This window comes from Gallinula chloropus (genome assembly GCF_964237585.1).
Source record: "Gallinula chloropus genome assembly, chromosome: 2".
Classification (NCBI taxonomy): Eukaryota; Metazoa; Chordata; class Aves; order Gruiformes; family Rallidae; genus Gallinula; species Gallinula chloropus.
In genome coordinates this window covers 120,915,247-120,928,618 of record NC_140086.1, presented here as the reverse complement: position 1 = coordinate 120,928,618, position 13,372 = coordinate 120,915,247, and the positions used below count along the sequence as shown (strand labels likewise).

At 44.8% G+C, this 13,372-nt stretch overlaps 1 protein-coding gene across 3 annotated transcripts in view; it reads left to right on the top strand.

The window, feature by feature from the left end:
• Positions 1 to 4,373: 4,373 nt before the first annotated feature.
• The window catches only part of RBMS3 (RNA binding motif single stranded interacting protein 3), a gene marked incomplete at both ends in the record, with an annotated part of 441,410 nt that continues 432,411 nt past the window's right edge, over positions 4,374 to 13,372 (top strand). For 2 of the 3 annotated variants that reach the window (XM_084280359.1, XM_084280358.1), the window contains one exon: positions 4,389 to 4,463. In XM_084280359.1, coding sequence (XP_084136485.1) covers positions 4,389 to 4,463 — 75 coding nt within the window. Of the gene's footprint in view, positions 4,464 to 13,372 lie in introns of all 3 variants that reach the window. The other variant, XM_084280360.1, reaches the window with a different exon arrangement.

Genomic DNA, 13,372 nt, shown 5'->3' with positions numbered 1-13,372 from the left:
TTAGTCCTGACTTAGATGATTTTAACATAATTCTGTCCAAAGTAGTTAAGACTTCTAGAATAGGTATTGCTGCTTTTCAAGAGCAAGGAGCTAGAAAATGTTTGAATTAGTCCCCAATTCTGATACCTGTGACTTTAGAAGGTTTTCATAGGATAGGTAAAAGATCTTAAAAACCAACTCCAAACAAAGCCAAAAAGGAAGTGTATGTAGAACTGTATTTTAGCAGAGAGCTTCTGAATTGCATTCTTCTTCTAGGTGTCCGCTTTTTTCTTTTAGCTCACTTTTTTCTGAATGAAGAAACCTGCACTTTATGAAAGGTAAAAATACAACCAAACATATGTAATTTCTGTACTTCAGGCTGCCAGGAGAAGCATTCTGATTTTTTTAATGTTCTTTTTCTTTTTTCCAACCCCTGTCAGTTAACTCTGGGTTTCTTATCCACGGCTTTGGTTGTTGCCGACTTAATATCCTCTGGCGCCTACCTTCGAATGTATTTGGCTGTCTGGTTTACAGTTGATCCGTTCCCATCTATTTTATCCCCTTTCTAAATTTCCCTTTGAAGAGATCCTTATTGCTCGCCTGTCTTGTGAATCTCCTCCCAGCCCCAGCCCAGGGTCAGTGACACCGGTGGCAGCAGCACTTTTTCGGGTGCGCTGGGACTCGGCTCGCTTGCTGGATGGGCCTGGCTTGGGCTTGATAACGAGCCTTCGACAGGAGGAAGAAGAGTTGTGAAGTTTGCTTGCTGTTGCTCACTGGGATCGAACAGCTTGTCTTTTCTTTTGAGGAACATTTAAACTTAACACTCGGTAGGCAAACTGCTATTTCAGTTTGCAAGTGGATTCGGTTATTCAAATGCACAGGCCAGAAAATGAAGGGGATTCTATTTAAACAGTGTGCTCCCGAGTCACAGATGATCTTTTTGATGTCTGTATTTTGCAAATGGAAATTTTCCATTTTCCAGTGCTAGCATTTGTTCAGAGGCAGTGTGCTATCTAAATCTGCTTTTGTGGCTGTTCATTTGCATTTTTGCTACGCTATATTGCCTCCCATCTTCTCCCCTTGGCCCCCCACTCTTTTATACCGAATTCCTATTTTTGCTGCCTGCACTCTGTCTTGCATGTCTGCAGGCTCAACCATGCAAGGTGCTGAGCAGTCTCTGTCGTTTGTTCTGAGCGCTCAGCATCTCATCAGGATTACAGGTGAAAACCCAAACCATCTGTGTATTTAAGACTTTGGCTGGGAGTGAGCAGGAGAGGAGGAAGGTGGAGCTGTCGCCCAGTCAGGTAACAGCCTGGCTCTTCCTGCAGCTCCTGACCTTCTCCTAATTACGTGAACTGCTGGCGCTACTGGCCAGTACAGCTGATTGGGGGGTGTGTGTGTGTGTGTGTGTGCAAATCTTGTGTTGAAATTTTGTGGCACAATGTGTAATACAATAGTCAGGTGATATAGCCGAAGTGATCTTTCGTGGACTTAAAGTAATGGTCACAGCAAACCTTGCATGTTCAGGTGGATCTCTTGGTCAGAATGTGCGGGTGTCTGTATTTTCTTAGTGTTTCTTTTTTATTTCACCCTGTACACTTAGGTTCTTTCTTCCCCCAAGTGTGGTTACATCTACTTCTACAAGCAAACTGCTTAGCAAGAAAAACTGCGTTAATATCCTCAGGGAAAAGTGAGAAGGTGGGGAGAGAAGCACAACAACTTAATTCTGGCAGTTGAAAGAACAATCTCAAAGTTGTCAGGCTCAAAGTATCACGTACCATCAAGTAATCACTATTCACTTCTGCAGATACCAACCCGCAAACAGTCTATTTCACCCTGGGGGAAAGCAGGGGAGGGAGAAAAAGGAGTGTATGCACGAGTATCGCTGGAGTATCATGCACAACCGTGAGAGGCAGCATGTTTAAAGCGGAGCAGCAATATTTACTGTAGGGCTGGGACCTGGGAATCACAAGACTTCTCCTGTTCTTGTCTTTCTTCTTCATTTACCTCTGTTCTGAGCTGCTGAGAGACCATGTGGTCCTGGACAGCTTGGACTTTGGTAGGAACTGAAGCTATCAGCAGTTTCCACAACCTGGCCTTTCTTCTGAATCTGTTTTGGCAGGTTTGTAAGCCAGGGTGGTAGTAGTGCTCCACAGTGCTCCTCCAGATGGGCAAGAGTGACCCGCTACTGTTTTACAGTACAGCACTCGTTACACAAGATTTTTTCTCCTGAAAGAGGGGGCAAATACCTCCTTTAGGTATGATATGTTTCTCACGCTGTATGGCACGGGGCTGGTACCTATATACCAGTAATTAATAGTGATTAATGCCTGGTGATGAAAAGGCAGTGTCTCTGTGTAGTATAGAGAGATACATAGGCGTTACTCTGAGCATGTGTACCGCTTCTCCCACTGCCTGTTCCCTTCGGCTGCTTTCCTTTGCCCGTCAGCTAACTGGCTATGGGGCAGTTATAGGAATCCATAACAAACCCCTCAGCTTACGAGAACAGCACACTGCCAGAGTAAAGCGTGATATTTCCATGTTCCCGTCATGTGCAAGCACGTGCCCACAAACCAAAACACAGCTGGCAAGTCTAATTTTAGCACTACCAGCCTTGAGAAGTGTCCCTTTAAAGAAATTCTTTTTATAATATTTTTTTTTTCTGAAGCAATTTGGTTGATAATACAGCAGCTGACAATCCTGCTGCAATACTACCGATGATTTAAATAAAAACAAAAAGAAACTGCTGTCCCACATGTCCGTCCTCCCCCCCTCCCCCCGAATTTATAAATAGGCAAAGCCACTGCAGAAAGGCCCAGGAATTTGATGACGTTTTAAAGGAACAAGTGATTTTTAAAAAGGAGAAACGCTGGGGTTTGCGTAGAAGAGGAAACGTTTTGCTCTACGCATGACTTCCTTACTGGTTGTTTAGTGTCCTCTTGCAAGATACAATGTTCCTTTGAGTTTTTTGGAGGGCAAATATTTGGGACTGCGGTGCTGAGGCAGGTCCAGAGGGCCTGGGATGTGTGGCAGGTGTGGGGCTCCCCAGCGGGTGCGGGTGCCACACCTGGCCCTCACCTGGGCCCGGGCCGAGGCCGTGGGGCCTGCTGCGGCAGGGGGAGCGCAGCCCGTTTCGTGGGGCAGCGGAGCCGTAGGTAACTTTAGCGGTGTTTTTACACAGCTGTCTGAAGGCACCCGTAAGTCAGGCCGGGAGAGTTTCCTCTTTACCCTCTTCCTCCATTTTGTTCCAACTTTAAATAAACCGACTCTTATATAAGCGGTCGAACAAAGTATGTATTTAATATGTCTGGCCCCGGGTCGCCTCGCCGCGAAGTGCCGGATGACGGCACGGAGGAGTTTGCAGAGGGGGCCGGGGGGGGGTGTGTGTAAAGCACGATGCCTTTCCCAGCTCGGCCGCCGGGCTCCGTGACCTTCCCCTGCTTCTTACAAAATAAATAAATAAAGAAATGCGCCGCGGAGCCTCTCTTCCCCACCCGCACACCCCGCCCCACCGGCGCTAGGATTTCCCGAGTCCCGCAGCCGCTTTTTCGGCGCACCCCGCTCCGGCGGGGCCGCGGGGCCGGGCGGGGCGGGGCGGAGCTGGGGCCGCGGCGGAGCGCGGGGAGCCGCAGGCGCGGCGGCGGGGGCGGGTGGGGGCGCGGAGGCGGCCGCGCGGCCTGCGCCGGCCTCCCGGGGGAGCGGCGCGCCAAGGTCCCTCCCACCGGCGGCGCGGCGCGGAGGGGGTTTGAATGAAAGACAGGACGAGCCCTGAGCACCATGTCACTCCGTGAGGGAGGCAGCGGCAACTAGGCTGGGGAAGGCTCTTCCCTCCCCCCCTTTTTTTTTTCTTTTCTTTTTTTTTCTTTATTTTTTCTTATTTTTTTCTTTTTTTCTTTTTTTTTTCTTTTTTTTTTTTTTTCCCTCCCCTGTTGGAAAGGGGGTGGGTGGGGAGCCAGAGGGGAGGGCTCGAGAGCGGGGCGAGACGAGGAGAGGACGAGGAGAGCGAGCGGTTCTGCGGAGGTTTGGAGTTGCACTGTCTTCCCGGCTCCTCTCGCAGGACGTTTCCCTCCCGAGCCGGGCAGCGGGCACCGCCGGAGGCACGCTGCTGCCAGCGGGGGAGGCGGGCTGCTCCGCCGCGGGCAGCCGGGCAGGGGGGCTTCCACCCAGCCAGCCAGCCCCGCGCACACACACACCCGCACACACCCTCCCCCGTCACACACACACATATATGTGCGTGCGGGCGCGTTTTTGGCTGCGCTGGAAGTAGCGCGCGGTAGACGGCGAGGAAGTCTCGGCAGCCTCCTCCGTCGCCCGCGCTGTCAGGAATAGCGGCGTGAGAGGAAGAAAGGCCCTGGGGCACTACACCCTGCCTACGAGTTCCCTGCACCAGCCAGAAGGACTCCAGCTACATGGGCAAACGCCTGGACCAGCAGCCAATGTACCCCCAGTACACCTACTACTACCCCCACTATCTCCAAACCAAGGTAGGGTACGGCGGGGCCGGGCGCTCGGCGGGCGCTGGGGAGCGGAGCGGCGCAGACCGCGGGCTCGCCTCTTCGCTTTGGCGATTTTCTCCCCCCCCCCCTCCTCCCCGTCGCTTCCTCGGGTTCGGTGTCACGCAGGAGCCGAGCTGGTAGGCAGAAAGCAGGCGTGAGAGAGGCAGGAAGGTTACTGTCCGCCCTCCCCTTCGTCTCTTTCTTTCTTTAAAATTTATTTATTTATTTATTATTTCCCCCTCCCTCCCGAGGGCTGCTGGCGTCGGCTAATTCCTTGTATTGTTTAGGGAGACCGGTGCGGTTAACGCTATCGTAGCACCGGGCAGGTAGTGGGGTTTATTATGGCATGGGATGAAGATCGCTCTGGACAGCATCGGGCACGAAACAGTGCCTTTTTTTTTTTTTTGGTGGCCCTTCCAGCGATCTCTACAGTTTATTGGGAGCTTAAAAGCGTTTTGCTGCTAGGAAAGCTGTCTGTGGCAACTCAAACTTTTAATCAGCTGAGGAGGAGATGCTGTGGAGCTGGGAGGAGAGCTCGGAGCTAACCGGCTGTGAATCTGGTGGAGTTTGTTTCGGCGCGATGCACTCACTGCTTTTAATATTTCATTAAATCTTGAGAGGGGTACGGCTGTACTCTTGTTACATTTAAAAGGTCTGGAAATAGAAGGTGGCTACTTTCGGGGAGCGTGTCCAAGCGCGGACTTTTCCTTTTTGTTTCTTAGTAATTTCTGAAATGCCAGCAGGCTGGAAAGCAGGCCTGCCTCGCCGAAAGAAGGCTGACTGAAGTCGATGCTACCTGGCTACGAGTTAGTTAATTAAAGCTTTATTTTTTTTCCTAATGCCGTTGTATAATAGTCTGCTCTCTGAAAAGATTTCCTGTGTGACCAAGGGACAGTAACAAAAGAAATCTCTAAACCAGAAAGTTTGCAAACCCTGTTAGGACACTGTATTTAAAAAAAAAAAAAAAAAAAAAGGAAAAAAAAAAGGCGGGGGGGGGGAAATACTGTTCTGAAGTGTGACCTCACAGCCACAGATTAACAGTTTCAGTCAATAAACCAACGTCCTGTAAGGGTAAAAAAAGCCAGGCAGGGCATGCACACGTGCGTATGGCGCTGCATACACGCATACACATAGTGCTTCTGTGGCAAATTTAACACATGGGACATTTGACGTGTGCCTGTGGTGAAGTGCCACGGCATAGGGGGGGGAAGGCTGGCTGGTCCAGACTTTTGGTTTGAAGCACCTTCATCTGGCTGCAGTCCTGAAAGGATAAGTTATATATTTCCTTGTTAATAAAATTACTTTCCCGTTAACGTTTATAGCCAGACTACTGCATTATATAAATTAACTAATTGTCAAAACCGTGATTCAGGCTGGTTGGAGTTGCGATGACACCAGAACCACTCAATATGATTACAACCTTGTAATTCATGGCAGGGCTTACCTCTCTCTTCTTTGCTGTTTCTTTCACTTTGTCATGCAGATTTTAATTTTTTTTTTTAAATATAAAATGTAGCCTTTTTCTGATTTTTGTATTTCAGAGTGATTTTTATTGGTTTCTTTTTTTTTTTCTTCCTTTTTTCCCAAGGTCAATCCAAATTGTGTTTTACCTTTGTGACCGTTTAGTGTGTATTGTTGCTGTTGCAGCAGCAGCCCGTCACTAGCTTGACTGCAATATTGCCTATAGCTTTAACTGTTTGGGGGATTGGGGGATGCAGACTGATGCTGTTGCTCAAAACCTGGCAAGCCAAGGACATGAAACAATTGATGGTGTTTTTTTGAAAGAACAATAGCCTCAAGTATTGGAGGAGAAATATTGGACATTCCATGCCTTTTACTCACGTAGCTTACATTTTGCCAGTCTTTTTTCTTCTTTTTTTTTTTTTAACTTTGTAAAATAAGCTTTCTGAGGAAATTAACCTTGTGTTTGAGCTTGAAATAGTAATGATAAGGTTTTCCTTGCAGTGGCTTTTTTTAACCCGACGGTTTAAAAAATAAAATAAATGCGCTTTAATAGCCGGTATATAAAATTATCAACCCCGTGGAAAGTCATGTGCGCTTGTCTTTGCGCACATACACTATTGCTGGAAGGAGAGGTGAAGTTCCAAATTGGTGATACGTTCTAGATGGCGTTAATTTTTCTTTTTTTCCCTTGCTCTGCAGTTAAGTGCATGCATGAAACAAATAATAAACACATACACACACGTGTGTGTGTGTATACGCACACGTGTACAAGTATTTCTCTTCTATAGACCCTGAGAGTTTAGAGCAGTGCAGACAGGCAGCATCTGGATTTTGTTACCTTAAAGCTAGCCATCAGCTTCTGGGACATTTTAAAGCAGTTAGATCCATTGTATGTCTAAAGCTAATAGTCGGGTAATCAAATAACATTGTGGTGGAGAGCTGTATCTTTTATCATGCCTATTGGAGCAACACATATTAATAAACCTCTGTATGATTCCAGCTGTCCTGTGAACTCCAGCTTTTTATTTTCCAAGAATCGCTCTTTGTACCGAGCATGGTAGGATTCAGCTCTGCAGAAAGAATGTGTTTTTATGTTCATATTCACGCACGCAGGAGGATGGGGGTGTGTGTGTGCATTCATTTGTAATTAAGAAAGAAATCCTAGTCTTTCTTAGAGCATTTGAGCACAGCGTGTGAAAAGCGGCGCGGCCGCATGTTCGACGGGCAACGTTGGGAAATCTGTGTGTTCCCCAGTGCGTTTGGGTGAAGCGCTGCTTCTGCCTCTCTCGTTTGGTGGAGTTGTCTTGGTTCTTCTTTGAGAAGTACTGCGTTACTGTACCTCACGTCCTTCTGGTGGGGCAGCATGGAGCTGCGCAAGATCTCAGTCTAGGCTCCGTGTTTGCGTTTTCGAACGTAGCTGGCACTTTGTTGTGCAGAAGTGGTGTAAATTAATAGCTATATGGCTAATGGTATTATAAGTAGAAAAAATGGATTCCATATGTTCGTCTGATTGCTTTAAGTTTTCAGTGTTTCGTGGCCTGTTGCAGAACATGAAGCATGCACTCTTACTCAATTTGCTTGTGCTCCTTCATTATCAGATGCCACCACGGAAGCTAAAACTCTAATTGCAGGTTTAGACAAACCCCTTGTCATTGAGAAATGAAAAGGAGGGGGAAGGTCAATTTTTAAAAGACAATTGGAAGGAATTTTATATGTCTCTTAAGGACAAGCACTGAGTTTGAGGAAAGACATAACCTTATTTTCCTCGTTTTGGCATGACGCTGTCTGACAACTGCAGTTTGGAATTGCAGCGTTGGAACTTATTTAGGCAGATCCTGAGAGCAAAGTCCAGTTGTCTTAGGAGTTTATTTCAGAATAAACATTTTTGGTTACTGTTGTGAGTGAAGGATAGTCTTGTGTTCTTGCTGCAGAGTGTGTTGCATGGAGATGGTTCAGCTCGTGTGTATCTGATGAGAATCTATTGTAGTTTTTTTATTTTATGTTGAGATGTTAAGTGAATTTCCTTAGTTGCATCCTTGCTGATGGTGTAACTACCCAAACAAATGGCTTACAAGAGTATGTTGTAAATTGTCACATATAAGATGATAATGTTGCCAAATCTTGCATTGTGGCTTGAATTTATTTCTTTAGCTTCTTGCTTGCCAAAGCAAATTCTGTTCTCTTTGCAGTTTTGCATAGTGGAAAACAAAACGAAGCACCATGAAATGTCATGCAATGATATGAAAGAGGGAGGAAAAAACCCTAATCGACCAATTTGAATATATTTGAAATGGTAGCCTTGACGTGCTTTATCTTTGTTTAGTTTATGGTTAGACCTAGAGCTGGGGTAAGCACTTTCTGCAAACGGTCTGATGAAAACACCTGAATTGCTTGGGTAGAAAGGAGGAGGTGCCACAGTTACCTGCGAACAGGAGTTGTTTGGTTTATGATCATTTTATCAGCATTTGGTGTTTAAAAAAAAAAAAAAAAAGCCAGTTTAGCAGCTATTTCCATGTGGTTTGCTTTCATGCATTCTCCAGATACTTCCTACCTATTAGTCATGGTTTGAGACTGATGGTTTAACTCTCATGGTGTTGTCTCTGGTACCTAGTCAGAAGGCTGAAATACCTGAAATGGAGAGGTGCTGTTTACTGTACTCACGATACCTCTTCATCTCTCCACACACATGTGAATGCATGCAAAAGGAAGAAATGTGATTTCCCAACACCTATGTAAATAAAACCCTGTGTCTATGAATGTGAGAAGTGTGCAGACTGGCCCGCAGGCAAGGTGGCTTGATGAACGTGTTCATGATGATATACATGCCTCAGCTGAGGAAGAAAACTATTGGGAAACTCAAACAGGTGTACTCAGAGTTTAGGCTTGATAAAGACTTTTTTGTGGGTACACATTTGTGTGTGTGTGTACCTGTTTTGTTTTCTTTCTGCCATTTTTTGGGTATCCTTTGGCTCAAAGGAATCAGGAGCCCCTTCCAGTTGCATGCCATCAGCATGCCTCACTCCATCAGCTTCTCTTAGAAAGCATATTTCTGGAGTCACCGGAAAGCTCTTGAATCTCTTCACCTTGTACCTACCAGTCCCGTGCTCTTTTGTCACTCACGTTTCTGTTTAGCGAGCTTACCGCATTCCCCACTTTTGGCCATCTGGCCCTACAGAAGGCCTTGAAGAAAGCGTTCCAGATACGGAGATGCCTGACAGGGCTTCTCTGCCTGGTAGTGTTCGGATTGTGTTTGGTGCCTGGTGTGAAGCAGGGGTCAGGTGTAAGGAGTAATTCATCAACCACACACTGATTTCAGGCTGCATTTCCAACCATCTGCAGCTTGGATCGCTGCCAGAGCTCAAAAGTCTAGCTGGAGCCCATGTGATCGTGCCAAAGTAAAGGCAAACACTCGCGAATAGCGAGATGCATTTCTAGGAATGAAGTTGGTTCGCACTTAGCCACCGCTTGAGCCGGTACGTCGCAGCGTGTTTTAAACGCCTCCGAGAGCTGCCCGAAGGAAATATTAATATGTTAAATGCCATTTAAAAAAATTATTTAAGCCTGGCTGTAATTTTGATGGTAATATTAATATCTGACTCCGGGATTTTGCCAGTTGCTTTAAACAATAAGGAAGATAGAAGTTGTGTTCCTCTGAAAAATGCAGAAATACATGAACACGCTTGTTTTCCATTTCTGTTTGCCATTTATCCTTGCGTGCCCAGGTAAAAATAATTTTCTGCTGTAAGGGACACCATGATATACATTGAGATAACGTTGAATCTCTTAGTTGATCTTCCTTCCACGTGTTGTCTCAGTGCAAGCCTGTTTAATTTACGAAAGCAACCAAAACCAACTGCGGGAAAGGGAAGTTCAGACTTTTAAGGCTTCTGAAGATTGGTGTAGTACTTGATGCTAGGGAGATCTGTTTTGCAAGTGTGTATTTTACTTTCGTAACAAAAGATGGAAGTTACAAGCGTTTGCCAGATTAGGCAAACAGATCTTTCTATGGCAAATGTTTTAATAGTTATAATTTAGAATGCCTTACACAAGGTGCGCCTTTAAAAGCAAAATACAGTGCTTCAGAACTGGACTGGTTGGTTTTTAATGCGTGGGGGCCTTTAAAATAAGTCTGATGCTATATCTGCATTTAAATCCAAATATCTAGGTAAAAATCATGAGGCTGTCAGTTCTTAAATTTCCATGAATTAAAAACCAGATAAGAAGAGATGTGTTCCAAGTTAGGATGCCTGAGTTCATTTCAGGTCCTCCTGTAAGTAGCCTGGGTAGTGTTTCCTTTGTATAGAATCTCAAGAAGGGTTTTAATATTTTTTTTGTACAGAGGAAGTGGGTTTATCACTATCTATACTCCAGGCAGGGACTTTGAGTTCATTTGGAACAAGCCCATTCCGGAGTATCCAGGAAGAGAAGCCGATTTAAGAAGAGGAAAAAAAAAAAAAAGGCTGTTTTCATTATCACTACTTTTTGTTTTGCTTTTTCTTGAAGAAAAGTCTTTTAATGTTAGAAATTTTATGTAGAGAAAAATGGTTGATGTGTCTCCAGAACTTGCTTCCAGTGCTGCATTAAAATTGTGTTTTGTAACAGTCTCATCAGCTACAGCTGTATGTGATTAAATAGTGTAATATCAAAAGCATGTGTGAATAAGAGCTTTTATGATATAGTTGTTCCATACCGAAGACTGCAGATGGGCAGAGAAGGGAGACAGAGCAGTGATTTACTTGGATATTGTGGCAGTCTATGTTGTGAGTGTTTGTGTAGCGAGTGATGTTTCGCAATTGCTTTCCTACTCATATGGGCAAGATCGAGTTGATGGAGGGAAGTCTTGAAGTAAACACTGTTATGAGGAGGGCTACCCTAAACACACGGGGTATCAGCCTGAGAATGGTGTCTGTTGATGCAGGATGACATACCAATATTTTAACTACCTGATTAACAATAGTATTATTGAATAGAAGTTGTAGTGAGAGGGATCTGTGGTGCTTCCCTTGAAAAATCAATGAAAGCTTCAGTTGCCTTTGGTAAGGCAGAATCAGGCCCACAAAGCATAGACTGTTCTCTGTGACAAAACCAGGACAGCTGAACAATATGCAGGTTGTTTTTTGGTTTTTTTTTTAAGACAAAAAGTAAAATTTAAAAAGTAAATACAGATTATAAAAAGAAACAAGGAACTCAGGGTGATTCTTCGTTGTCTATATGGGTGAGGAATTACCTCATCTGATATTTAACAACATTTTTGGTTTTCTATGGCTGTAATTTCTGTTCAACATTATTCTGATTTATAATTTTTCTGAATGAGCAGCGAAAAACAGATGCTCAGTCTTTCTGTCTGTTTCTGTCTGCCACAGTTGAGATAAGATTTATACATAGTGCAAGTCTAATTGTCATAGGAGATGTCTTGCATGGAGCCCAGTGCCCATAATGAACGTTAGCAATTTCTGTGAGAGTTTGAGCATGGTTAATCCACAGAAAGAAAAGGATAGAGCGGAGAGCCGGTTTTGCTTTCATTTATATGCTTCTTAAGATATAAAATACTGTGTAGCCTCTTTGAAATTTGGAAGAAGTCAGTTTTCTGTGTGGGTCTTTTCTAGGGATACAGTGTTTCTAAATGGAGGAGGGAAGCAAAGGTTGGCTGTCGCATCTGCAGGTGCAGATTGGAGGCTCCTGTTGAGTTCCTCAGTCATATTGTCTTTTTGATTTTGTTGGTTTACAGCAAAGTCTAATCTCTTCTAGAAGTTTTTATTAACTGAAAGACTTTTCAGGCCTGGTGCTGTCAAATAAGAGAAAAAGATTACTTTTCCTATTTTTTGGATGCAAAGACAGTTGTGGGATTATTTTTTTCTTTCGTTCTTTCTTCCTCCCTACCTTCCTTGTTTGCTTCTGTTCTTGCTCATTTGTGACCATGGTGGAAATAAATTCCCCCTCCGATTATTTGTTGTGAAGTCAACTTCAGTAGCAAATGTGGTCATTCATTTAAAAAGTAAATATTTACAGTTTAAAGCGTGTCATTTGTGGTAAATTTATGCAGATGAAACTGTTTGGACAGATATTCTGTAAGGGTTCCTCTGTTAATTGTATTGACTTCACTCAGATGCCAACGAATGAAATAAACCACCTGACTTACATAGATCATAGTAGAAGCCCAGAGACGTGTAACACTGCATGTTTACGATGTAAAGCTCTCTGATACTTTGTTCCTCATTGTTGTCTCCATGACACATGTTTTATGGATGGTACCATGTGGCTGATGATGATTTATGGGCTGTCATGTAGTGGAAGTGATGTCACTTCTGTGTGATTCAAATTTATTCAAGAAGAAATGTTGTTGAGTACATTTGTATCCTCTCTCCCCATGTGTAAATCAACCAATGGTTGGTTCTTATTCTGTGAGTTTGCATTAATAGACTAAATGCTGAAGCTACACTTAGCTGCAGAGTGTGGCAGGGAGGAGAGGGAGTCTTCTGGGTGGACCGGCACGATGTTGTTTTATTTAACTGGTTGCTCATTTGGCTCCTGTCCTGCTCTCTTCCCCACCCCCTTTCACAGCCCTTCCTCTGCCCAGCTATATTTAGAGACCAGCTGGGCTGAGCCATTCAAAGTTCAGTATCGATGCTGTGCGGGAGCCCGACCTTTCCGCACACGGCCTCGCACGGACGGGAGGCGGCAGGGCTGGATCAACATCCAGTCCAGTTTGACTTGCGAGAAACTCCCTGGTTATTTGAAACAACATGTGATGCGATCTGGTTGCCTTCCTGGGTGAGAAACTGGCAGCCTTCGCCCCGGGGTTACTGGAGGGCGAGAGGCAGGCTGAAGATGCAGTAGATAGGGCAGAAGGCTCTTTTGGATGTACGGTGCCAGAGCTGGCAAAACCTCAGGGTGATGCATTGGTGACCTGCGAGATAAAGGGAGATTAGGGGACTTCAGATGGAGGTGTTTCGCCAGAGGAGGAGATAAGGGAGCCTGGTGTACCGATACATCACAAAAAAGGTTTTTAAAGCTAGGTATCCATAGTTACAGCAGGAGAGTTAAAATCTAGATTTCAGGGACTCACCTGGTGTAATGTCCTCCTTCTCTTTAAAGAAGAAAGTATTTGGCAGTTCTTAAAGCTGGGATGATGTGCCTGTGTGAATTCCCTGGTGCTCGGAGAGCTGCCTGTTTAAAGTTTGCTCTATTTTCCACTCTTGTTCTAATTTTTCTGGCCGTGGAAAAAAGTGGCATTGCAATCCTTTGCCATATAAGGGACTTGTTAGCTTCTTTATGTGTTTGGGAATTGTTTCTCCTTTTGGTCTTCAAAGGCTGCTGCTGCTGAGTTTGCTTTGAAGGGAAGGAACTACTTGCGTAGACAAAGGCTGCAATCCTTATTTCTCTGACATGTCTCTGACCTTTTATTGGGGGACATACATATAAATAAATTCTGC